This window comes from Myotis nattereri (genome assembly GCF_964212035.1).
Source record: "Myotis nattereri genome assembly, chromosome: 10".
In the NCBI taxonomy this organism is placed as follows: domain Eukaryota; kingdom Metazoa; phylum Chordata; class Mammalia; order Chiroptera; family Vespertilionidae; genus Myotis; species Myotis nattereri.
In genome coordinates, this window is record NC_138085.1 from 20,833,407 (window position 1) to 20,860,945 (window position 27,539).

At 44.2% G+C, this 27,539-nt stretch overlaps 1 protein-coding gene across 2 annotated transcripts in view; it reads right to left on the reverse strand.

Moving 5' to 3' along the window:
* The window catches only part of AFF3 (ALF transcription elongation factor 3), a gene marked incomplete at its 5' end in the record, with an annotated part of 493,443 nt that overhangs the window by 231,601 nt on the left and 234,303 nt on the right, over positions 1-27,539 (reverse strand). For both annotated transcript variants that reach the window (XM_081100521.1, XM_081100522.1), the window contains one exon: positions 13,216-13,263. In XM_081100521.1, coding sequence (XP_080956647.1) covers positions 13,216-13,263 — 48 coding nt within the window. The remainder of the gene's footprint in view (positions 1-13,215; positions 13,264-27,539) is intronic.

Sequence of the window (27,539 nt, forward strand, 5' to 3'; positions counted from 1 at the left end):
CCAGAAACCCACACATGTGCCCAGATCAGGAAATGAACTGGTGACCTCTTGGTTCCTAGGTTGATGCTCAACCACTGAGCCTCACCAGCCAGGCTGTATGATGTCTTTAAGTATAGAATGAGTCAGTTTTCTCATGAAGTTAAATTTCCAATAAGTAATTTACTTACTGAGATTATTGCTGGGTGCTACCAAACCATACAGAAATGAAGGTCTTCTCATTCTAACTGAAATTAAATATGTATATAAATGAAAAATACAATATTAAAAAGAAACACACAACCCTTCATATGTCATCCCACTTCCCTTCCTGTGTCTTCTTTTAAGGGCCCGTGTGAAGGCTGCGATGTTGTGAATTACCTCTTTACAGACTTCCACTATTTTCATTCACTGTCCTTTCAACTCCCAGTAGACTTCTGAGTTTTACATTGCTCTCCTCAGTTGCTAAGTCTTTATGTAGAAAGAATTTATATTGAAGTAGGAGGGTTTCATGTAATGTGCCAATAAGCAAGAGGGCTGGTCCAAGCAATCTACCAAGTGTATTTCGATGTGAAAATACTGCTGTAAGTTAGAAGTTATGCATGAGTTTTAATCCTTTCTGAGCTCTCTAAAGGAGTCTTGAGAAACACAGCAGACTAAGACATATATTATAAAAATTACTTTGCCTGGGTAATCTGATTCATAATTAGGCATACTTAGTATAACCATATACTTATAAAAGCAATGTATAGGCATAAGCTGACATAAATGAACATGGTTTTACAATCAGCTAAGACGGCACAGAGATTTAAATAAGCACTTTAACTGTACTTACAGTGATGAAAAGCTATGTACTGCCTAGCAAACATATGTTCCACCAGGGGGTGTAGTCTGCTTTTATTCCCTTTGCAGCGCCTTAGTGCACCTACCTAAGGAACAGTTGTATAAAAAAAATCCTGTATTTTTGTAAAATGATTTATGAAGTCCTATTGGCTTTCATTTTTATTCCAAGGAAGCGTTGTCTTTATATTTTATTGCTGCCTTTCAATCAAACTCAAAGTGATTTCTATCACTTTTGTTTTTCTATTAATGCTAAGTTTTTAAGAAATTGTAAAGCAAGTATCTAGAATCTTTAGGGAAGTTTGCTATTGATCCTAGGTTAATCTTTTCCTATACATAGCCAAGAATCGTTTAGCAAAGGAATTGTTTCTCAGCAGCGATAATCTTACAAACATCCTACAATTAGAGTTTACAGACTAAGATTTCTTTAAGTAAACCTCATCTCTAAGGAATCTGAAAACACTTGATTATCCTAACAAGAATATATAGCTGCTAATAGTAGCCAGTTCCAAATTAAAATGCTTTTTCCAATCCCGCACTTACAAAACTTGTTTGCTTCCAGAACCCTACTTGTCGAACGAAAACACTTTATTAGAGAGAGTGAGGCACGCTGACTCACCAAGACGTGCGTGTTCACAAATTTATCCAGCAATAGATGTTACAACCGTATCAGATAATGAGGGAAAACGACAGCTTTTCTTTTTGTTTTTGCAAAATGTCCACTACATTGAGATCTCTGTTGGCTCCGCGCCCCACAGCCAGTCTGTGGAAGAGCTGTGGTTGAACAGGAGAGAAAACTCCTGTCCTTACAGGGAGAGGTGCTACGGCTTCGCCCCTGGGAACCAACTCTTGGTGTCTCTGGGTTCTCCATCCTTCCCCGCCCCTCTCCTGGGGATAAGGGCAGTGTGGACTACTGTGGCCCTTCCTGGGCCAATAAGGGCAGGGGGATTCCTAGGAGGGGTGAGTAACAGAGCTCCTCAGAGGGCAGCAGGAAACAGGCTGACGAAAAGGAGCCCAGTTTTCAAGATGCAGAACTCAGTAACCAGGACACGCGTGAGTGCACAGTCGAGAGCAACGTGTAAGGGGCTCTCAAAGGTATTTCTGTGCTCACTGCGCACGCACCCCTCGCGCTAGACTGCAGGCCTGGAGCCTCAGGCGACCCTGGGCAGCTTCTCATCCCAGAAGCAATGAAGGCAGCACCTGGCGCGTCACCTGGCTTCCTCGGGCCTGTGAGAAACAGGCAGTACAAACACTCCGGTCCTGATACAGCCCCACAGGGAGAATTTGCTTAGTCTTCCATTTAAAAAATATTCAGATTTTTAAAAAATCACACTGTACTGTGTTTATAAACGGGCTCTGTTGTCTGCGAGGCCCGAGTTTAAACCCTAACCAAGTCTCGTCATTGCTGTCTGTTAACCTCCCCACATGTGAAGTTCCTCTTCCATAAGATGAAAATGACATCATAGGGGTCATGGTGAGGACTGAAAGAGACACGGGATGTTAAGGGCACAGTGAGCCACCACCACAGGTTAAGCAATGCCATCACTGTTGTTTCCGTTGCGTGAAGTCATGGGGTCTGCTCCAGTCCCCATCCTTCTGACTTCCAAGAAAGGGAGGCTAACATGCACTATTGATTCATCGGCTCTGGATGATTTTTAGTGCTGACAGGTCCAGCACCCATTCTGCGAGGGGCTCGAAGTGTTCCCGTGCGGCTAAGACACTGGGGCCTGGGTAGAGTAGGGCGAAGGAACACGTTTTTAAAAAGCTCAAACCAAAATTATCGCTGATCTGATTTCCTAAACATTTGTTCTAATTCACCAAAGATGGTGCTCGCTGCCTTTTCATTTCCCCTCCTTTTGCATGTGCTTGGCTTTTGATGTGGCCACACTTTAAAAATACATCATTAAGCAGACAAGCATGTGCCCTCTGGAGCTGGCCCTCTTAACAAATCTCCTTTTGTGTTCTTTTGTGCCGGAGTGATTAATCATTTCAACCATCCAAGGGCTGCTGCTGATCTGTGGATGACTCCAGTTACCACGGCCCTCCTCCCCCCTCCACACGGCTGGAAACATGTTGGGAATCTGCGCTTGGGTTTTTATTCGCATCACAGTCGGCTCCTCGTTTCATAAAATAACTGGGGAACCTCCCAAAGAACTCAGGTCCATTTCCTGCCTTTTCCAGAGTCTGGGGTGGGGCGTGTGTGGAGGGGTGTGTGTGGAGGGGTAGTGAGAGATGATCAGGGAAAGAAACAAGGAAAGTTAAAAAATCAGGAAGAGAAGTGCTTATGAGGGAGAGCAGAGGAGAGGTTTCTGTCCTGCTGCCTGGGGAAGGCCTGCGGCTCTTTTTTATTCCACTTGCCTGCGCAGGATCATCTTTACTGCATGTGGCTGGTTTCTTTCCCTCTTCCCCTTCGCCCTGGTTCTCTGCGGTGAAAAATCTGAATATTTTTCAAAGGCTTTCGGATTTGAAGCGAGTCTTTGGCTCAGCAGGGCCTTACTCTGTGATTTGGTTTCCTGTGAGGCAGCCTAGGTAGGCTTTGGGGGGCTGCTCATTTTTTTGAAGCTGTTACTAACATGTTTAGTTAATTCTTAAGGTTCTAGGTTAAAGAGCCTATTCTCCACCATTCCCACCACAGATATACTCTGTTAACTGAATTCAAACGTATTTTTAAAAAGCTGAACCAACATGCTGTTAGGTCACCGTTATTGCCAGAGAAGGGAGAGCTAAAATGGCTCATAAAGTAAATATGCAGATGCAACTATTTTGACAATATTCTATTAATTAATATAAAATTCTGGAATGATTTTTTTAAAAATGTACTTTATATAGAGAAATAACTCTACATGTGAGACTATTAGAAGGTATTTCGCAGTAGCTGAGGATTTAAATTAATGTATAATAAATCGATAATAACCATGCTGATCTCAGGATTTTAAAATCAGGTTCAGAAGCCCAATCAATGCTCATAGAGAAATACTTAAAAAAAAAGAGAAGAATATAAAAACCTTATTATGTTTAATTCCACAGAATCACAGACCTCTAATTTAGAGTTAGAATTTTAAAAATTAGGCACTAGCCAAAACCGGTTTGACTCAGTGGATAGAGCATCGGCCTGCGGACTGAAAGGTCCCAGGTTCGATTCCGGTCAAGGGCATGTACCTGGGTTGCGGGCACATCCCCAGTAGGAGATATGCTGGAGGCAGCTGATCGATGTTTCTCTCTTATCGATGTTTCTATCTCTCTATCTCTCTCCCTTCCTCTCTGTAAAAAATCAATAAAATATATTTTAAAAAAAATTAGGCACTAAAATAAAAACATTGTAATGAAAAAGTTGTAACAACAGTGAATTGTCCATAGATTACAACTTCTATAACTTTCTAGGAAATTCAGAGAGAGAAAGACATCCTTTTGCACAATAGGCTCCCCTCCTTCCTCCCCCTCTCCCCCCGGCCCCGGTGGACAAGCAGCGGAAGAAGGGAAGCTACAATAAGTAAGTCACCTAGTGTTACCACAGGACAATTCGAGGTTAGTGTCTGGAGACAGCAGATGCACCGCTCCTGATTTTGATCGGACCCTGGAGGCGTGGGGAAGCGGTGCTGGCGGGAGGCTCCGCAGAGGCCGCCGTGCCAGGCAGCACTGTGCCAGGGCAGTGAGGCCCACGTGGGCCAGGAGTGGAGCGAGGCACGAGGGAAACCCCTCACGCTCAGTAAGTAGTTAATCTGGGAGGTCCAAGAATGGCGACACCTGGCTACCCATCATTTTATATCTTAGAAATTGTTTTAAGCTTTCCTGTGAGTGTACAATAGTCATCTGCAGAAAATTGGTGTAATTTCACAACCCTCAATTCCAAAAAAAAAAAATAACAGAAAAGACTGTGTGTGGTTTAATGATAATAAACACAATTTTAAAATGAATGTCTTGGGTTGATCACTTTGGATGGATGTGTTTTAATGTGTTCTTGTTCCAAGAATTGCTTTACACAGAACATATTAACAGTGGCAATAGCTTGGAAATAGCTTTGACTTCCAGCCCTTGATTCTAGGAGCAGCAACAAAGTAATTAGCCAAATTATCCCTGCGAAGTTATTATCCTGATTCTTCAACTTGTACATCGCACTCATTATCTCTCAAAATGGAGAACTCAGGCCCATGGAAGATCATGGGAGTACAAGTGGTGGGTGCGGAGGCGCTGGCGTTGCTGCGGGAACCGCAGGCAGAGGGCCAGGCTCCCTCGCTCCCTGCCGCCATGAGCAGGGCACAGACTGCGCATCTGTGCTACTGCTGTGTTCTCACACCCCGGGTAACACGCAGCCTCGCAGGGCAGCCCGTGGAGATCTGATGTTTTAAATGAACACCTCAACCTTTTTGTTGCAGGACTGGGAGGAAGACAGGTGGGGAGCAGGGACAGACACTGAGCAAAAGGTCAAAGTTATTGGTTTTCGCCCACTTAGTTGGTATTTATTAGACATCTACTATGCGCCAGTCATTGTGCCAGCCCCTGGAGACGGGCCTAATGGGCTAAGGAAGAAGAATAAGAGTAGGGGGTTCCTGGGAAATAGGGAATCGAAGCATTAAAGTCAGACTCGGGGAGCCAGGAAGGATCCCTGGAGGAACAGACGTCTTAGTGGGGCTTGGAAGGTAAACAGTGGCTGGAGGTGGGGTGACGGAGGTAAAACACCTGCAGGCAGTGGTGCCAGGTGAGCCAAGTCAACAGGGAGCTCCCGAGAGCAGAAGCCACACTGGAGGGAGATGGGCTAGTCCAGCCACCATGATTCAGCATAAATGAGGGGGCACTCTGCCTGGCTGACCTCAGGGGTCCAGAATCCAGCCCCCAGCGCTGGCTGGTAGAGGAGGTTTCACGGCTCCATCCCAGAAATCCTGGAGGAATTCAGGTGGTGAGACTTGGGGACAGAACAAGGGCCCAAGCACGATGGTGCCCTGCTAAGGGACCAGAGGAGCTGCCCACAGAGGACCCGGGCTCAGAGGGCAATGCCTCGCGCGTGGCTGTGCCAGCCACAGGCGGACACTGGGAGGAGGACGCAGTGACCTTAGGGAAGCTGACGGGGCAGTGATGGCACTGAGGCCTCGGTGACCTGTATCCTAGGACCTGTGTGCGAGGACCAGCTGCCTGACCGTTCCCAGGTCAGCGAGAGAACCAAAAGGTGCAGGGTGAGGTGAAGCAGGTCACAGGGCCCTGCATGCTGAAAACGTTCTCACACAAACACACACTCCAAAATACTTCTGCAACACGTGGAACTATATTTGCCTTCGTATTGTAGTATTAATATCACTTCAGCTATTATTTTAATATTTTATGTTTCTTAATTAGTACCCCCAAATATTCTTTATTAAAAGACCCCACATATAATAATGAAAATAAGTCATTTTCAGAACAGCACTTAAGAGAAACTCAGATTAAGTGTCCAAGACATTGAAGAATAAACCATGGACACAGTCGATAGGGTGGTGAAGGCCTGGGGGTGGGGGGCAGGTTAGAAGAAGTCAATGGGAGGGGGGGGGAAGGGGACATACGTAATACTTTCGACAGTAAAGATAAAATTTAAAAAAGGACATTACCAGAAACCCGGCCCGTCATGCTCTCTATGCAACATGCCCCCTTGGCCCTCTCCTGACTGCCAGCCTGGGTCAATGGGAGGCGTCAGCTCCACTGGCTTCCATCGTAGCCGGTAGCAGCTGGTCCTGGTTAACACGATTTGCGTGCCTCTTCCTTTCTTCCAGTCACATACTGACAGACACCCATGCAAAGACACTGACTAAGGTATCAGAACCCGCCCTTTAGGGCAGAAAATATCTTCCACAGACTTCCAGCTACTTTGGCTGCTAACATCCCCTTAGTCTCTATCCCCAAGGTCCTGTAAATGCCTCTGTGACTTCTCATGGTGCAGTTCAGAAGGAGACAGGGGAATGTAGAAAGGCAAGAGGCAGTCCTTCATAATGGGGGCTTCAGCACTTCCAGGGTTCTATTGGCCATCCCCCCAAAATGTCTGGGCTCAGAACAGATCCTGTAGAGTGGTCTCCTGCCCCAGCTCCACGGAAACTGACCACCTGCAGAGTGTAGCCAGTAGGAGCAGGCCGTGGGACACCCTCACAGACACTGGGCACCCTTAGCAGGGGTGGAGCCATTTAAAGAGAGTTTTTGGTTTCAGCCCAAAGGACAAATATAATAACATCTATTGAAAATGCAAAAAGAGGCCTGGCTGGTTAGCTCAGTTGGTAGAGGGATCCGCCAAGGTTATAGGTTCACTCCCTGGTCAGGGCACATACAAGAATCAACCAATGAATGCCTCGGAAAGTGGAACAACGCATCAATGCTTCTCTCTCTCTCTCTTCCTTGCTTTCTCTCTAAAAATGATAAAAAAAAAATTTTTAAAGAAAAATTCAAAATTAAACCCTGCCAAGTGAAGCTAATTTCTCTTGGGCAAGTAGAGTAGGTTTTTCTCAGTGAATTTCTCTAACCTACTTCTCGTTGACTTTGATTTGATTTTACTACCATGAGTAATGGGATATGCCAATGGGGCTCCCTTATAGTTATAGTTATAAAATGGCATTGATTTTGCCATTTGTGGGCTTCTTTTAGTCACTGGTAAAATCTTTACTGTTTGAAACAAATGAAGTAAGTTATAAGGAAGAGCTGGTCTGGTCTGAAGCAGGGGAGTCCGGCCTGGGTCCAGCTCTGCAAATGGCCCAAACAGTCACTCAAAACAAGCCGCCCCTTCCTTCTCTGGCTTCTCCCAGGTGGCCAACATGTTCACTGGGTTAAGGAGCATGTGGACATTCAAGCCAAGGTTCCTCTCAGCCCACCACCCAGCGTCTGAATACATGGTGGGGGAGGGGGCTCAGTGAGGTGCATTTCGTGTGACACCACGCTCAGCTCTCTCCTCACGCACGGTCTCCCAGGAGGTGCCTTAGTTTCCAGAAAACCAGGGAGAAGGAGTCCCCTTTACTTGTCGGCAGTCTGTTCAATTACTGCGTCAGAACACTGCTCTGGGTCTCCAGAATTTAAACCACCACCAGTTACCTGCTTCCGATAAACGGAACTGCAACTCTAGGTAGGTACTCACTATGAATGTCTCACAGGACACGGGCACTGAATTAGCGTCTTCAGATGGAAGCCAAGAAGGTCATCTGCTCAGATGCTGCACTGAAATCGACCCTGAGTTCATCCCTAAAGTCCAAGCCAGAATCTCAACTCAGGTCTCCCGCTGAGAGGCTCGCTCTGTGATGCACGCTGCCCCTCAGCCAGCGCCAGCTAAACCTGTCTGCGTGAAATGTGTGCATCCCAGGTTCCAGCCCCGCACAGCCCCATTAAGTTGTAAAGGATTTTATTTGCTGAACAAATGTTAACGCCATTCTACGCTAATGGGTAATGCCACAAAAAGCACTACGTACTGCAGCAGCGGAGCCTTTATGGTGAAATACCGTGTAACTTAGGAAGCTGTCTGTTGTAAACAGACGTCAGCCACGAGGGCTTCCAGCCCTTATTGCCCATCTTCATGGAAGTCAGCTATAAGGTCTCCCTCGGTTACGTGAATGTTTCAATAGTGCACAGATTTATTAAGTCCTAGGATTAAAAATTCTCTGAGTAAAAATAAAAAAAATAATTACCTTTTAGAACATGATGTAATATTTAAATGACTTGAAAACAGTCACCTCAGCAAAAATAAGACAGGGGAGAGAGAAAGAAGTGTAAAAATGAAGTTGGAGCCCCGGCTGGGTGGCTCAGCTGGTTGGAGCGTTGGCTCACACACCAAAAAGGTTGCCGGTTTGGTTCTCGGTTGGGGTGTGTACGAGAGGCAACAGATCGATGTTTCTCACATGGATGTTTCTCTCTTTCCTTCTCCCCCTTCCTCTCTCTCCTAAACAAACAAACAAAGCAAAACATACCCTTGGGTGAGGATTTAAAAAAATAAAGTTTGTAACACTGTCCACAGAACCTCTATGAGTTCAAGCGCACAAACGCGTGGTCTGGCACTTCTGATTCATAAACATGTAAAAATGGAAAACCTCCCATTCACAGTAAAATACACAAGTGGTTTCATTAATGAACCAGCGAGTTGTGTGTGTGTGTGTGTGGGGGGGGGGGACGGTGCTGCTTCTTAATTTAATAAAACACCATAATTGTTAAGACAGAGAGAGGGTACTGAAGCCAGATGATGCTTGTTAAGATCCCAACTCTCCCACTTACTCACTCTGTGACCTTGGGCAAGTTGTATTTAACTTCTCGCCTCAGTTTCTTCATCTGTGAAGTGGGGATGTTAACAGTGCCTCCCTGTGGGCAGCTGTGATGCTTCAATGAGTTAGCACATGCAAGGAAGTTAGTGTCTCACTCATCATAAATGCTAGCTCTCCATCACCTGGTAGTTGTCACAGTATGTCACATTTACTGCAAATGAAAAGGGATCCGAATGGAAACTACGGCCTTTCCTCACGAACTGTGGCCTTTCTATGACTTTTCACTGTTCAGAGAACTCACTGACTCCATCTCTCCAGACTGGATTCACCCAGCCTCCCCACAGAACCAGCACTCCAGGTGAGTCATCAGTGACTTTTCTGTCGTTTGCCCAATCCATCAGGTGGTTTTCGATCCTTGCCTCTCTTGTCCCCTTGGAAAGTCTGGGCACCACTGAGCTTGACACGCTCTTTCCATGGGTTGTAGGACTTTTCACTGTCACAGTTTTCCCTCGGTGTCTCCAACCACTCCCTCTCGTCTCCCCTGGCCACTGGATCTTCCTTCTCCTGACCTTTAAATGTTGGAATTTAGACTCTCATTGCTCTTCAGCCTCTAGTGTCTCCCCAGGCAAATTCACCCATTTCTGTGGTTTTATTGCCAACATGCTAATTAATCCAAAAATGTTGGTCTACAGCTCAGACCTCTGTTCTGAGCTCCAGACCCATGTATGTTCATTTACATTCTCCATGTTACTGAAATGTCTCAAAAGGTACTTTACACTCAACATGACTAAAAATAATTTATGATTCCTCTCTGCCTCAAAGCCAGCATCTCCCTCACTGCTCCCTTGTCTGTGAGTGCCCCACAAAGCATCTCCCCTCTGGACATTGGCAATACCCTCCACTCCTTTTCTTCATCCCTTTTGCCCTCAATCCATTCTCCGAAGCAGCTAGTGGTGCATTTACATTGCCAATGTGACCACACTGCTCCCGTCTGAATCCTTCACTGGCTCCCTGTGCTTATGGGAACTTGAACATGGCCGAGAAGGAATCCTAAATCCCAGACACCGGGGCCACAGTGTAGGAGCAATACTGATACACAGCACATCTGGCTTCTCCGACTGACCTTTACCCGCTTGCACTCCAGCCACTCTGGCCTTCCCTGGCCTTTCTGCGTCTCTGCAAGCCAAGCTCTTGCATGTCCTCTGCTTGGAACCCTCACCATTGCATCCCTGAGGCTGATTTCCTACTCATCCTCCAACTATCAGTTCAAATGGTGCTTCCTCGGGGAAGCTGTTCTTGACCCAAAACTAGGTCACGTGCCCTATGATAAGGAGGCTGTCATAAAACCGTGTTTATCACAATTGACATTCTACATTTATTTGTAAAATGAAAACTTAGCTATATTTTCTGTAGAGTTGAAGAGGGGGCATGTCTGTTTGGCCCACCGTCGTTCCCCCAGTACCTCCCATGTGAAAAGGGCATACTCACACATGTTAAATGAATATCCCAATTTCCATCATTTTAAGGCATTTATTGATGCCCCTGCTCTTACTCCACAACAAAAGGGAACCTTCACTTAAACATGATGGCCGTGAGTAACAAGTAACTTTGGTGACCTTGGACCACAAGGAGAGAGAAACTCACCAGGAAAACTGGGCTCCACAAAGACCAGCCATGGGAACCCAGCATTGAAAGGGCCAGGGCACCGTTTCCATGATTTACAGCCAAAAGAATGTTTGTGAGCTGCCAAAATGATACTCACCCTTCTCTTTTGGAGGGTTCTTTCACTCGCTCACTCATTACGGTATCCACACAACAAAATCGTGAATTCTAAATTCCAGACACGGGGGCCACAGTGTAGGGGCAATACTGATGCACATCAAATACAGATACACATACAGTAGGCTGCAGCTGAGAGAGCCCGTGCTTGTTTGCAGGAGAGGACATGCTTACGGTAAGAGGGGAAGGTGATCCTGGAGAGTGAATGGTGTGCGTGGGGCAGGGGACAGCCAGAAAACAGTCCAGGCAAAATGAGAACACTGACAGTGTCTTCGAGGAGCTGCCTAAATACCAACTACTACCTAAACACCAAAGACCAATACCTCAGGCTGACAGGTAAGGAGAGAGGCAAAGTCTGCCTGCGCAGCCCTGTTTCCTCCAACTCTGCAGCTCCTCTCATCCCGGACCACTCCACATGGGCTCTAGGAAGAGGGGAGCTTACAGAGAGCTCGCTGTCTGCTAATGAAGGCACCGCCTCCACTACCCTCACCTTGCATATGCATATGAATCAATGATCTGGTTGGTCCAGGCCCTCCCTTTTATCCACACTGGATTCGAGGTGGGCTGTGGCAGTGGTAGATGCACTAGGGGTCAGTGTCCTGGGAGCGCAGCAGTGGGGTAAGGCAGACTGAGGCTCTCCTCAGTTCTCTTAAGGAAAAAAACTAAGGCTTTAAACTCTTGGCTGCAGCATTCAGTTTATTCTAGGTACAATTTACATTACTTACACTATTTCCTTTTTTAAAAATATATTTCTTTATTGATTTAAGAGAGGAAAGGAGAAGGAAAGAGAGAGAGAAACATCAATGATGAGAGAGAATCATTGATCGGCTGCCTCCTTCACACCCCCTACTGGGGACTGAGCCCGCAACCCAGGCATGTGCCCTGGGCTGGAATCGAACCTGGGACCCTTCAGTCCGCAGGCTGACGCTCTATCCACTGAGCCAAGCCGGCCAGAGCTACACTATATCCTTTTGGTCTGTGAATTACTCAAGCTCCTACTCAAACTTCGAGCTCTGCGTGGAGTATGGAGAAGAAGGGTCACATGACAGATTTCTTCTATATCCTCAGAGAAGACAGGAAAGGGTAGGGGGGTAGTGTTTTAAAGAGCAGCACCCAAGAGGGGCCCGGTGTGTTCTGGTATTGTTATTCCATAGATGTAAACACCATAACCAACCAAAGGAAGATGGCCTAAACATTGAATATTTGGACTCAAAGAGGAAAGCACATTGAAAGAGAAAAACAGGAAAAGTATATCAGCATTTTACACTATCTGTTCTTTAATCTGAAACAAAACTCCAGGACAGAGAAAACATAGATATAAAATAAAATCTGTATTTTTTTTAACATATCCTTAAATGCCAGAACAGAAGCTACCCGCTTTGAAAATGTTTTCTATATAAATCTCTACCAGAAAAACAAAAGTCAGTATTAATTCAACAAATCGAACTTTAATTCATTATTTTGGTCAACTTGAGTTCCAAGATTTACTTATGACATAATGCTTTCCAGGAAGAAAAAAAACATCCTGTCCCAGAAAACAATCTGATGGTCAATGTAAAGTTTTAACCAAATAATCATGTTACTGTAATTCACTAGAAATTCAAGAAAAAGTGTGTAGGGTGTCCAAAATTTAGAAACATATTAAAATGAAGGTTTTTTTTCTTCCTTTATAAGGAAAGAACTTCCACACCATCTGGTCTAAGTTATCTTGGTGTTCTGCCGAATGCAGTGTCAGCTTGCTGAGAACTGTAAATTATTAGGTTACACCCCTAAAAATATGAGTGAAGAGAAAAATGGATGAAGAGGACACTGACTATAAGTTTGGACACGCAGGAAAACACTAATATGGGACAACAGCCCAGCCCAAGTGCCTCTGGGTAGGAAATGGTTCCTGGAGGGCATCCACTCCGTATGACCATGACGAAAAGGACAGGTTTACGAGAGTAACACACAAAGTAGTAACATGCAAAGCAATACCGAAGTGCATTTCCGGACTCCGAGACGCCTCTTTGTCAGAGTGCTTCCGATTCCAGTTAAATTTAGGGGGAAAACAACAAGGCAACCCCGCCCGACTTAACGTACAGACCATTACAGCTGCTTCTAAACGCCTCCTAACAAACGGGGCCTCCAAATGTGAGCACAGCCACGTATGCCACCTTAACTCTGTTCTCCTGCCTCCCAGCTAGTCCTGTGAATCCAGTGCCCCCTCAGCCCCGGCAAAGGCACCCAACTGAGGAGCAGCTCCCAGATCTCGAAAAGAAGTGCGGTTTCATCAAGAGGCATTTAGGCAACTTGCGTGATTCCCCGCAGAAAAGGTAAAGTGCCGGACACGAAACAACCAGCTCCCTCTGCCGACACAGCCACATGACTGCTTTCTACCTGGAAACTGTCCAGCCAGCTAGTAAGGTTTGTAAAGGAAGATCCTTACCCGGATGATTTCTTCCACACAGCTGTTGGTTTCTCCAGGTCGACTCTCCTGGAAGCAAAGGAAAAAACACACAATTAACAAGCCTGATAGACTAGATTTATGGTTACAAAGAAAAGATGGCACATTAGCTCCTACATTTAATAGAGTTTGGACTCAGGGAAATGCCTTAACTGGGACCTACCCATAAGCTCCTTTCCTTAGCGGGACAGCTCCCATCATAGCTATGACTGCTCTCCCTCCCCCACTGTGCACTGCGCTGGACAGCTCCGCCGGGAACACGGCCGGGAACACGGCCCACGCGGGGAGCTCAGGCTGGGCCCTCGGCCACAAGGACACGGAACGGCAGGCTCCTCGGAGTAACAGTACACAACCTGCAGGGCTGAGCTCTCTTCGCCTTGGGCTCATCCAGATGTAGAAACATGGCATCTACTGCCAAGCGGATCCAGTTCACCTCCAAATACATACAGTGGCCCCGCCAAACACAAGGTTGCTGCGTCTTAAGTGTGGCAGTGCCGCTGTCCTCAAAGCCTAGAGTTACTAGTTTGAGGGGCCGAGACCCAAAAGACCAAAGGAGACACATCCTCTCAACATTCGCACGGCATTCTGGGTGTCATGTTCCAGAGCCGCTTGCTCCAGGACCCGCACTGCCCTGTGTCATGGAGATGTTAAGGGCTCTGGGAATGGCAGCTGCCGGTCACAGCTGACTCTGCAGAGCATTTTAAGCTCCAGAGATGCTGTGCGGTGACTAGTGGTAACACAGCCTGGAATGCAGGAGGTGGCTGTGTGGGGACATGAAAGCAGCACTAGACACAGCAGGTGGAAAAGGTACTGTGGTGTCAGGGAGAGAGCTCTCTTGCCTTCTAATTCAATGATACTGACCACAACTCAGCATGACATCCTAAGCTCTCTCTCCTCACCCTGAATGGAGACCCATGCCCAGTAACCAGGAACTCCCCATTCCTTCCTCTCCCCAGCCTCAGGCAACCACTAATTTACTTCCTGTCACTATGAATTTATAAATTCTGGGCATTTCATATAAATGCAATCATAAAACATGTGGACGAGCCATTGTTTCTTAGGATTATGCTTTCAAGGCGCATCCATGTTGTACCACGTATGAGTACTTCACTCCTTTTTGTGGCCGAATCGTACTCCACTGTATGGGTAGACCACATTTTGTTCATCCATTCACCAGCTGATGGACATTGTTGTTTCCACTTTGGCTATTGTGATAGCACTTCTTTGAACTTTTGTGTACAGTTTTTGTTTGGGTGTGTAACTAGCAGTTGACTTGGTGGGCCATATGGCAGTCCTATGCTTAGCTTTTTGAGGAACTGTCAAACCGCCTTCCCCAGGGGCTGTCCCATTTCATATTCCCACCAGCAGGTTCTGATTTCTCCATGTCCTCATCAACACTTGCTATTTTCCAGTTTTGTTCTTGGTAGTAGCTAACCTAGTGGGTATGAAATGGTATCACGTTGAGGTTTTGATCTGCTTTTCCTAATGATTAATGATGTTGAGCATCTCTTCATGTACATGTTGGCCATTTGCATCTTCTTTGGAAAAATGTCTTTTTCAAATTTTTTAATTGGATTGTCTTTTACTTGTTTTAAGAGTTCTTGATATATTCTGGATATTAGACCCTTTATCAGCTATATGATTTGTATATATTTTCTTCCATTCTGTGGCTGTACTTTCTTGATAGTGTTCATCCATGTACAAAATTTTTAACTTTGATGAAGTCCAATTTATCTGGTTTTTTCTTTACTGTTTTATTTTTGGTGTCATATTTAAGAAACTGGCTAAATCCAAGGTTATACAGGTTTACCCATTTTCTTTGAAGAGTTTTATAGTTTTAGTTTTTATACTTAACCCAATAGTTTGAGAACTTTAGGTAAAATTTATTTCCTTATGGACACTTGATGAGTTTTAGTTAAAACAGAAACATTACCTTTGTATAGATTATTCCATTTTAGTCTCCTTATTAAAAGATCAATAACAAAATGTGTAAGGCACAGCCATTGTTGTTAATGGTGCATGAACACTACATGTCTATCCTTATAAATCAAGAAGAACTATGTTAAATATCATGACAGAATTAGCAATAATACTTCATTACCCTCTCCTGCACTCACCCTTTCTTCTGTTCTTCTAAAGGTCACAGTTTGGTGACATACATCTAATGAGTCCCCACTCCACCCCCAAGACTTATTCCAGGACTTCTCTGGAAATGTCACTATTCTGACACTCTGATCACATTGGCTCAGAGAGCTCTTTTTGGAACCTGTCCCAAACCTGCTTCCTTTCCAAGGCAGCCTGAGGAAACCATCACAAATGCTGCTGGTAAATTCTCACTCAGGCAATGCTTGATGGCCCTTTGAAACGATATTTGGAATTTAGTGGTGGGAATGAAGGTCTCAATTAAAAAATGTTTCTTCAAACCCATAACCATTTCTCTTACTCCCAAATCTCAACCCTTTCCTACCATGTAACATACGGGTAGAGCAAATGCTAAATTCTCACTGTACTATTCTCTACCCTAAAACAATTAATCAAGGAAAACTTGATTTCATGTTCTCCTGGTGGACTCACCCAGACACACAGTACACTGAAAAGACTCAACAAATTAAACTCTGGGTTTGATCGCTTAAAGCTAAGCTTCTTCTGAAAGTAGATTTATATACATGACAGATTGCTCTTATAAGTAGCTCTCCCTATAGTCCTATAAGTTTCCATGACCCTACTCTGAAAAGGTAGGGAAATGCAGTATAGATGCAGCAGAGATAGGGTATGTAGGATTAATACATTGCATCATCTCAGTGAGCTCCAACCGTGAGCTCTGATGGTCTAGAATGACATCAGGTCTTCTGTACTAAGAGGGCCCCTTGCAAAGTTGAGGAAGTGAGACCAGACCCAAGGACTTCTAAGAACAGTCTCAGCCATCCTGGTCTTACATTCCAGTGTGGAAAGTTCTCAGCAAGGGAAACTCTTGGGCCTTCTCTGAAGCATTTCTGACTCCTGGGACACCTGGTGTTACAACAGGGGGAACCTAAGACGGGTAGTACATTGGGTTTGAATCTCTAGGACCCTGTCTGGAATGGAGTGAATGCATGAGGTATGGTATTAAAGAAAGTTTCAATTAAAAGGAAACCTAGAACTCATTTTAGGCCACTCAGTGACTTTAGCAGATGGAGAAACTGTGGCCCAGAGAAGTGGAGGACTTTGTTTAAAATCATTCTGGTAGCAAGGGGCAGGCAAGGTAGAATCCACACACATTTCTTCAACGCCAGTTCAACCCTTAGAACTGCCTCAACTTGAGGTCACTGTCATGTTGAAAGTATGAAACTAAAGGGACCTGGACAGTGTTGGGGTACATTTCCTCCTTCCTTTCCATGCTGCAAATTCTCCAACACCTGGTCACTCTGTCTCTTCCTCACTAACTTCTGACATCACATGCATAGGCCAAAGCAGGAAGTGACAGGAGAGGAAGTGGAGAGAAACGGTTAAAACTACTATCCCTTCTCTGACATTAACAAATGAGAGACAGGACTTGTGTGCTCTGAAACTGGAGGACAGAATTCCGCCTGTCTCCCAAATACACAAAAGGGGGTTTGTGGGGAGGGCTGTGTTGGCAGTGCGTAGGGGTGAGGGGAGACCAGAGGGCCTTTCACCTACTTGAGATCTTTCTCAAATCTGGTTTCAGTTGCAGTTGTGTACTCTGATTATGATTACATTTAAAAACTTCCAGTGTTTATAAACAAGATTCAAACATGCATGTAATTTACATCTCTAAATCTGAGTTTGTTTTTTTCACAGTGAAGTTACTGCTTTCCTTGGAAAGGTACCCACTGAGAAGGAGGGCTGCACAATGCAAATTTTAATTACTCTGGAGTTTTTGAGGGTTTGTAGCTGTTGCTTCCTGCTGAGCTGCTGAGCTGTTGTTCTTATTTACTCCGATTTTGATGAACCCACTCCATTTCGCTATCATTACATTTTGAAATCTGTCATAACAGTCTCACCTCACTGAATCTCCAAGTAAACTTCAATTAAAAGCGAGCAACCCCAGCTGATTCTCCTCCACAGCCTTGTTTTTCACAGAACTGCTTTCCCCAAATCCTACCACTTAAGAGTGCACTCCACACACCCTGCCAGGAAAGAAATGCAAGGAGCTAAGTACAGCAGGTCCTCTAATAATGTTGTTTCACCCGTCAATTTGTTACACTATCGATGAGATGCCATAGAAACTTAACTCTTGTTTACATCAATTACTCTACGGTAAAATTCCACTATACATCAGCTCCTCTTAAAGTCACAAAACCTACTGACCACTAAGTGGGGACTTACTGTATAGCTCAAGAAACAGCCAGGAGCTTTCTGTCAGTGAGAGCAGAAGTCCCTCATTACCATGCCAAGCACAGAGCTCTGGAAGAAGCAAGCAAGGCTTAAGGAGAAAATACTTGATCAAATCAGTGGGAAATGGCATTTCACTGCAGAGGCGATGAAGCCTATTTTAAAAAAATAGCTTAACTCTTCATCGGACACATTTAACGCAGAACTCTCATTCTAAAATAATACTACTTTAAAGTCACAGTGCCTTTGTCTGCAAGCTCTCAAAAGGCCCTCAAGCATTTAGAAATTATTTTATCATGTGCACACTCTTAAATACTTCACCAGAAGTATTTTAAAATAAGTCTTACTATTCTGGATTTACAGAACACCTCAGGTACAAAGAAATCAAGTGTGCCATCAATGCCCCCAAAACAGTGGGTGAGGGTCTGAACTCAAATTCGGGGATCATCGTAATTCTCTATGAAGGCCGTCCAATCAATGACTATGCCCCCAGCCTCACCTGAAGCTAGGGTTACCGGTGGACGAGAAGGCAGTCAGCCAGTTCTCTTCCAAATTCCGCCTGTCTTACACCAACCTAACACCTCCCCTACCAAGGCCTACATTCTGTTCACTATCACCCAAGCCACAAGCCCGGCTTCATCCCTCATCACTCTCCTCCTTATCTCCTGAATCTTGCTTTACCCGCCATTCACATCCATCTCTTCCTCCATGATCCTACTGTCACCATGTCTCTAGACATTTATACAATGAGAGAAAAAATAAGCAAACAAAATCGTAAAAGATGTATAAAGGCATAAAATAAAACTGCCAAGAAAAGGACAGCAGACAATATTAACTAGAAGACAGGTCATAGAAAAAAAGAATTAGAGAGCACAATACAGAAAGAGTAAAAATAGGGCATTAATAGGAATGCTATGGAAAAGGAAGGGAAACAGAAATATTATGGATATTAAATATATATTAATCCACCCCTATTTTCCTAATAGACAAAGGACACTCCTCCAAAAGCTACATAGGGAGATAATTCAAAAAATAAAATTAAATAAGGCTAAATTAACAGATAAAATGAACTTGGAATGCTAAGAGGAAACCCCGACTTTTCAAGCACGCCTGAGATAGTTACTAAATGGTGCTTACTGAAGTGGTCATGCACACAGCTACAAAACAGCTTCAAAAAATTCCAAAAAGTAGCTGTTTTATAGCCCAGATTCCTTAGCCACAAGTTATCAAAATAATAAGTGATGAATTAAACATTGTGAAGGCATAAAATCTCCTAGGATTCTTGGAATAAAATGGATACCACACACTTATCAATAATTCTTTATATTTACAGAAAAATAAAATTAAAATGCTGCAAAACAAAACTATGGGATTCCCCCAAAGATATTCTTTGAGGCAAATTCATATACTAAAAGCTTTAATTATTTTTAAAAGGAAATTTATGTACTAAGTAATATATTTAAAATTTTAAATGAAAAGAAACATACAAAAGGAATAAAATAAATAGAGAAAATCAAATAAATATTTATAAGACAAAAAATCAGTAGAATTTATAAAACCAAAATACAATTTCTTAAAAACCAAAATAGAATACACTACCCAAAATAATAGAAAGGGACTTAAAAATCTGTTCAATAAAAAGTAAGCCCAAATAAACATAATTTGATATAAGGGGATAATAAAATATGTGGGAAAGATAATTATAAGAGAATCTTAATATTAAAATAGAATATAATACTAGTAAGTAAAAGTTTTTATGAAGTTGGCAACTTTTTGAAAAACATCTGACATAAGAAATAAAGAAAAATGATATTAGACCTACAAACTTGAGAATGCAGACTAAATTAATGAAAACTTATCTTCTAATAAGGTGTTCAGCCGGACAGTTTTAGAGTGAAGTATTTCAAACTTTTAAGGAATAACTAATTCCCATATTCTTTCTCTTTCAGAGTAGAAAGTACTAGAAAGCTCTGTCACTTACAAATTAGTATAAAAACCTCATGTAAAGAAAATAAATAATTATCCCTTATGAAGTTAAATATAAAATCCTCAACAGAATGTTTTTTATTGTTTAAAGTATTACTAATAGTAGTACATATGTCTCCTTTTTTTAGAATATTATAAATATAATTCAATAAAACATAAAAATTACTAGAAATTTAGTGGATTTTGTCCTAGGAATAGAAAAATGGTTTAATATTGATGCCCTTTGAAGGTAGTGCATCATAGAGGGAATATGTAAAACTGTGATCATCTCAGCTTACAAATTTTTGATCATATACCTGGAAAAATCCAAAAGACTCCACTCTTATTTAAAAAGGAGTTTAAAATGTGGAAACCAAATACTCAAAGCTCAATAGCTCTTCTGTGTAGCAGCAATAAACAATTTAAAAATATGAAAAAAAATCTCACCTGTAATATCAAGAAAAATAAATGAGGAATAACCTTAACAAGAAATGTTGAAAACCTTTAAGAGAAATCTACAAAATTCTACTAAAGAATACAATAAATAAATAAACAAACAAACAAATAAATAAATAAACCCATCCCTGAAAGGGACCGAGTTAGACTTCTCAAATACTTCCCAACTCTAACATATAATAATATCTCAAAACTGCATTAACTTAAAATAAAATGAGATGAAAACCATGTAACAGAAAATCAACCATTTAAAAGTGTGCATACAACTCAGTGGCATTTATGCATTCAGTGTTGGGAATCACAATCACTTCTCTCTTGTCCCCAAATGTTTCTGTCACTCCAAACAAAACCTCTGGCCCCTTAAGTAGTTTCTCCACACTCCCCTTCACGTTAACTTTTTAAATATGACTTTTTTTGTATTACCAAACACTATGCTGAACTCAAAGAACAAAATCAGAAAAATGTTGATGAGTACATTTACTTGTATTAGTGGATTTTATGATTGATACAGCTCTCATTTATGTGTTTATGACCAGCTCCTGGCAGAGTACTTGTTACTTCATAGTAAGCTCTCCATGGTGTTTGTTGAATGGATAAATAAATCAGTGGTGATATACTAACAGAAAAAAAAAAAAAGACTATTTAAAAAGTAATAGGGCTGGTCATCTACATTACAAAGGGAGGTCTGCTCTACCCACAAACAAAATAAATCATCACTAGAATTATCCTAAAGACAAATTCTCAGAACATCAACATTTATTTACTTCAATAAGTTAAGCTTATTCTGATGAGTACAGAAACTATTAGCACGTTGGTGTCTGTAAATCAGAGAACAAGTATTAGCCTTCTAGCAACAGCCAATAGTGCTAAAGAGTTAATAATCAATTTTCTATCAGATTCTTAGCCATTGGACAAGGTCTTTCAATTACGTGATTATTTTCATAATGAAAGTTAGTGACCTCAATCAGAGGCTGTGGTTAAAAGCGTACTGGTTTCCGGAAAGTTAAGTGGTCTGTCAGTGCGATGACCTTGTCAAAAGTCATTGATGACATAAAGACATCAGAAAGAGACAGTGGTCTTACATCCTGATCACTAATTGACATCGAGTGCTTTCCCACTTAATAAAGAGCCCGAGTACTGTGTACTGGGGACGTCTTCCACACTGTCCTGTCAACGCTGGGAAGAAACCACAGAACAGGGATAATGAACACATGCTTCCCACTTGCAATCTGACACTGACAAGAGTACTTCAAGAGATCTGTGTTCTGTCAACTAAAACGGTGAGGCCATTGCTTTCAGCAGGAGGAAGACCATGCAGGTTCAGGCAGGAGTGACGATGCTGACGTTACCGCATCCTCACGTGACAGGCAGACTGTGGTGAGACTTCTAAAACAGACCATTCCTTTCTAACATTTTCCTGAATCCCATCCTGCGCCCAGTCTATCCTATCTAATAAAAGAGAAACATGGTAATTAGCCATACCAATGCTACCCTTCCCATTGGCTAATCAGGGCGATATGCAAATTAACTGCCAGCCAAGATGGCGGCCGGCAGCCAGGCAGCTTGAAGCGAACATGAGGCCTGCTTGCTTCAGTGACGGAGCAAGCCAATGTTCCCCACCTACCGCTGCCGGCCTCTGAGCTTGCAGTTTGAAACATTGTTACAAATAGAGAATCTAAACAAACTCCAGAAACCTGCTTTCAGCCGGCCGGGATCTCAGAGCTGGAGTTGAAACAGTGTTTTGATTATAGAACCCAGATACCTGCTTTTAGCAGCGGAGGCCTCAGAGCTGGAGCCAAGCCTCAGAGCTAAAGCTGGCCCAGAATAAAAAAAAAAAAAGAAAAAAAGGGGTGCTTGGGAGCTTCAGTAACCCGCCAGCCTGAAAACAGCCCTCAGCCCCTCACCCAGACTGGCCAAGCACCCAAGCGGGATCCCCCACCCTGATCCAGGACACCCTTCAGGGCAAACCAGCCGGCCCCCACCTGTGCACCAGGCCTCTATCCTATATAGTAAAAGGGTAATATGCCTCCCAGCACCAGGATCAGCGGAGCAGCGAGGCCTCCTGGCACCGGGATCAGCGTGACAGGGAGCAGTGCCCAAACCCCCTGATCGCCCTGCGGTTCTGTGTATGACAGGGGGCGGGGCCACAACCTCCCTATCCGCCCTGCTCTGTTCGTGACAGGGGAAGGCACCCCAACCCCCTGATCGGCCCTGCTCTGTGCCTGATAGGGGGGAGCTCCCCAACCCCCTGATCACCCTGCAGCTCTGTGTGTGACAGGGTGTAGCGCCCCAACCCCCTGATTGGCTCTGCTCTGTGTGTGACAGGGTGCGGCGCCCCAATCCCCTCCCGCCCCCCCCATGGGCCCTGCTCTGTGTGTGACGGGGTAGAGCCATAACCTCTCCATCGGCCCTGCCCTGAGTGTGACAGTGGCGGCACCCCAACCCCCTGATTGGCTCTGCTCTGTGTGTGACAGGGTGCGGCGCCCTAAACACCCCCCCCCCCCCCACGGGCCCTGCTCTGTGTGTGATGGGGTAGAGCCATAACCTCCCCATCGGCCCTGCCCTGAGTGTGACAAAGTGCGGAGCCCCAACCCCCTGATCCACCCTGCTCTGTGTGTGACAGGGGGCGGTGCCCCAACTCCCCTATAGGCCCTACTCTGTGAGTGACAGGGGGGAGCTCCTCAACCCCGATTGACCCTGCTCTGTGCGTGACAGGGTACGGAGCCCCAACCCCCCTGATGGGCCCTGCTCTGTGAGTGACAGGGGGAAGCGCCCCAACCCCCTGATGGGCCCTGCTCTGTGCGTGACAGGGGGTGGCGCCACAACCTCCCCATCGACCCTGCCTTGAGTGTGACAGGGGGCGGTGCCCGAACCCCCCAATCGGCCCTACCCTGAGCGCGACTGAGGGTGGCATCACAACCTCCTGATCCGCCCTGCTCTGTGCATGACAGGGGGCGGCGTCCCAACTCCCCAATTGGCCCTGCTCTGAGCCCGACCAGGGGCTGCACCTAGGGATTGGGCCTGCTCTCTGCCACCCGGGAGCAGAGAGCAGGCCCAAGCCAGCAGGTTGTTATCTCCCGAGGGGTCCCAGACTGCGAGAGGGCACAGGCCAGGCTGAGGGACCTCCCCTTCCCCCCCGAGTGCACAAATTTTTGTGCACCGGGCCTCTAGTGTAATAATAAAAGGTTAAAATGCAAATTGACTGAATGGCAGAATGACTGGTCGCTATGATGGGCACTGACCACCGGGGGGGACAGGCGCTCAATGCAGGAGCTGCCCCCTGGTGGTCAGTGTACTCCCACAGGGGGAGCGCTGCTCAGCCAGAAGCCAGGCTCACAGCTGGTGAGTGCAGCAGTGGTGGTGGGAGCCTCTCCCACCTCCGCGGCAGCACTAAGGATGTCCATGGGGAGCGGGCCTAAGCCGGCAGTCGGACATCCCCCGAGGGCTCCTAGACTGCGAGAGGGTGCAGGCTGGGCTGAGGGACGACACCCCTCCACCCAGTGCACAATTTTCATGTACCAGGCCTCTAGTCTAAAAAATAATATGTTTTAGGTAGCAGAAGGCTTGCTATAACACAGTTCTTTTGTTTTCCTAAATGATGGAGGAAAATTTTCAGGAAAAACACATTTGATTATCATTTAGAGGTGGCAACACAGTTTTCTTTTATAATCATGAAATTCTGAAAAGCTTGTGTGATGGAGAGTCCAGCCCAATGTGGCTGAAGAAATTAGCCAATTACAGATACTAAGGACTGCTCTAATTTGTGTCCCAACGGAAGACAGGTAATCAATTCTCTTCAGCCAGGAACTGAAATCACTATTATAAATGCCAAAAGTGGTGCTATGCATTTGACAATATTCTAGTTGGCATGTGCTATTAATTTTACTTCAGCATTTTGCCAAAAGAAACAAAGGACAGATTCACAAATAACCCTTAAAATGTGATGTTATTATGACTCTTTTTTCTCCATCATCATATCACCTTTCCAGAGAGCTCTCAGGTCTGTCTGACCTCCAAAATAGCATTCATTCTGGGTGTGCCTGACATGGACTGTTTTCTGAATGCTCTCTGAGGAGATGGGCTGTAAGTAAATGCTGGGTAAAGAAAGACAACTGCAATCAGCTGGGGAGCAGGGGAGAAGGCTTACCTGAGAGGTGGGAGTGGGGAACATGGAAAACAGGAGTAAGAAACTGGTACGTATTTTTACTGGCTGATGAAAATTTCTAAGTATTCCACGTTTTATATTTTTAAATAAATCTATCTACAATGCCACACTTAAATATTTTCTTCTTTTTCACTTTTTAAAAACTTTGTGTATATTTAGAGCATTTTCATTCTTGACTCACTATGACTCTTGGGAAATATTTGCAGGCTGTTGGAGAAGAGCTGTCACCATGGCAATGGCTACTCCTATAAAATGCTCAGTTCCTTCAAACTGTCCCCCAGTGTAAGGCCCAGTGAGCTCAGTGGCTTGTGGAACTTGCGGTGCTGGGGTACCTGGGGCTGAACCTGGATATTGGTCGACACATGCGCCCTTTCCTCTATCAAGGCAGGCCTTAGAGGCCCCTAGAAGAACTGCTATGTAAAACATCACCAGGTAAAGTCATCCTTTATTGTGGTCCTTGGGGGCAATTCAGGCAGAGAAGAGACGCGCCTGCTCCTAGGCCCCTACCAGAAAGAGGGCAGACTGCCTTCCATCCCAATCCAAAGCTTCTGGATCCCAGGGGAACACACTCGCTCTTATCTTCATACCCTCACTACTGTCATTCATCCCTTGGATTGCAATCCAGAGGGAGAGAAACAAAGGTTTTACAAAAGTTTGGTACGAAATAAATGCAACGTCTGAACTATGCTGAGGTTACTATGGCGAGATCTCATTTGGACAGGACACAGGCATTCCCTCTTCAACGATATGTAACACCGGGTGGGGGATCCTCCACCTACAGGGAACAGCTGGAGAGAAATCCATTTGTTTGGGCCACTTTCTGATTTCACACCTTTGTCTTCTCCAGCTTTTCTCGGTAGATATTACAGTATGGAACTGATCATCAGGCTATTTTCTGCACCAGGAATCTCTCTTCTGAATAGAGTCAACCTTAACTGAGTTTATTAAAAAAAAAAAAAAAGAAGCCTGGAAATCTAATGAAGACACACCCAAGATTACATTGGAATAATTTAATGAAAAATGATCATTTTGTGATAAATACCAACAAGAGCAGTCAAGTTAAATCAGAAAGTATGAATAAAAATTAGCCAAGGCTATTTTCTATCTAACACTACGGCTTAAAGGCCTATAGAAAAAGCAAGAAAAGAATCACTCAGTCATCTATCAACCTTCCTCTCCGACCTGATGCCAATGGACTAAGAGGCAATGTTTGATTATGGACTCAATTTCCAGCACTGGGGAAGGTGGTGAGTTTTAGAGGCTCCTTCCCAAAGGCTAAAGAACATGGACACCCAGAACCTTAGCAATCATGATGGAATAAATGATACACATTAATTAGTTAGACATGCAACCAGAGAGTGGACCCGAAAATCCTGTTAGTTGGTATAAAATGGAAGAATAAAAGGCTGGCCACTGCTTAGGTAGATGGTGTAGTATGATGACAGAAAAGAGCATGATTCAACTTCTAGTGTACTTCTGCTTTCACACTCAGAACCACCTTCCGAGTTATAAAGAGTAGAACAAATTAAGAAGGAGTTCACGCCCCAGTTAGGTGGCAATACTAAGAGAGAGCTTTAACCACTTCACATGGCCGCCCCAGGAAAAATGCACTCACGACCCTGAAGGGACTTGCTGCTGTGGCCACAGGCCCACCACCTTGGAGAAACCACAGCCCCCTCAAAAAAGCAAATGCGCTAGCTCCTCCTAAGGGAGGGTCCCCAAACTCCAGACTTGAGCTTGCTCCTTAGGGCCCCACAGTCACAGCAGAGAAGCTTGGTCTTCCACAGACCCAGCCCTGCCCTTTGTCACACATGTCCCCGAGGGAAGTCACCTAACTCCTCTAGACCGCATCCTTCTCACTTGTAAAGTAGGAATAACACTAGCACCCAGGAATGGGAGGACTAAATAAGGGAACACCTAAGTGCATATAAGGCATTTGGTGGGGTGCCTTCCATATGACAGCTGATCACTAAATAGGAACAATTATTTTATTTTAGAATTACATAGAAAGTACTTTAGTACTTAGAAGAGAAGCAGTGATTATTAGAAGTCAGCTGAGTTCACAAAGACCAGGGATGTTATCTCTACCGTTCCCCTGGTGTAAAATGTAACGCATCTGCGTTTTCTGCAAGGCCTCTGTCAAGATCTTGTAAGACCTCCCAGTGGGTGAGAGGGAAACCTATGTTTTGGTTGTTAATACAGGTAGATGGAGCTAACGGACTAGCCACACCTCAGTAAGTTAGTACTTACAGCGTGCTTACTATGTGCCCAGCATGTTCCATACTAGGGATTCATAACTGAATATAACATGCAACAAGTCCTGCCCTCGTGGAATTTAGATTCAAATGAAAGGAGACAGTAAAGTAATAAACAGATTACAGTACAATGGAAAATGAAATGTTATGAAGAAAAGCAGACCAGGGGTCTGGGAAAGTGCGATGGGGTATTGTTAGTCATCTCTTCATCTGATGAGCAAGTTATCTCAGAGATAAGACCTGGGCTAGGTTAGCTCCCTCTCCTACCTCTTTCCCTGCCTAGAAAGCTATAATGTTTTTTCCTTCCACGAGAATTTCATCATTCTTAGTGACAATGATGCGTTTAATGTTTACCTTTGTGGCTGAATTAAAGCTCCTTGAGTCTAGAAAAAGACGGCATGATTAAAGGAGGGTCTGCCATTGGAGGAGCAGCTGAAGAAAGCGAGATAGCGTGTCCAGGGCAGGTGAAGAGGTAGAAAGGCCCAACTAGGTGTCTTCACACATTAAAGGGCCTTGATGCAGAAAAGGGTTTAAGCTTATCCTGGGTCATTCCTTCCAGACATGGGCGTGTAGACCAACAGGGGAAAGTACAGGGATCATCTTAGCTTCCTGAAAGCTCTTTTCAGAATTAAAACCATCCGCAGAGAGAATGGGTACACTGATTAATGTCCAACCAGAAGGGAAATGACTATTTGAGTAGAAGTTAGTTATTACCTCACGCCTAAGTGTGAAACTCTTTCTCGCTTTCAATCTATAATTCTGGTCCTTTCCAACCAATTTTTGACTAATAAAATGTTGAATGGTAAATTTCTGTATCTTCTGGTTTAGTATAGTCTATATGAGTTATTTACGAAAAAAACACACACCCTAAAAAGAATAAAAAGAATATTCTAAAAGTACCAATCTACAGGTATGGAATAAGACCTATTACAGTATCCAGTAAATTAAACAGACTAATTGAGTAAAGATTTGAGAAATTTTAATGAATAATTAAGCAATAAAAGAATCCAATATGAAAATCTATTACAACCTGTTTACATTATTTAACTTCAAGCACTTCAGTTCTGTGTGCTTCTAATTAGCAAGCTATAAAATATGCCATCCATGGCAATATAATGAGAAGAACTGTTTAT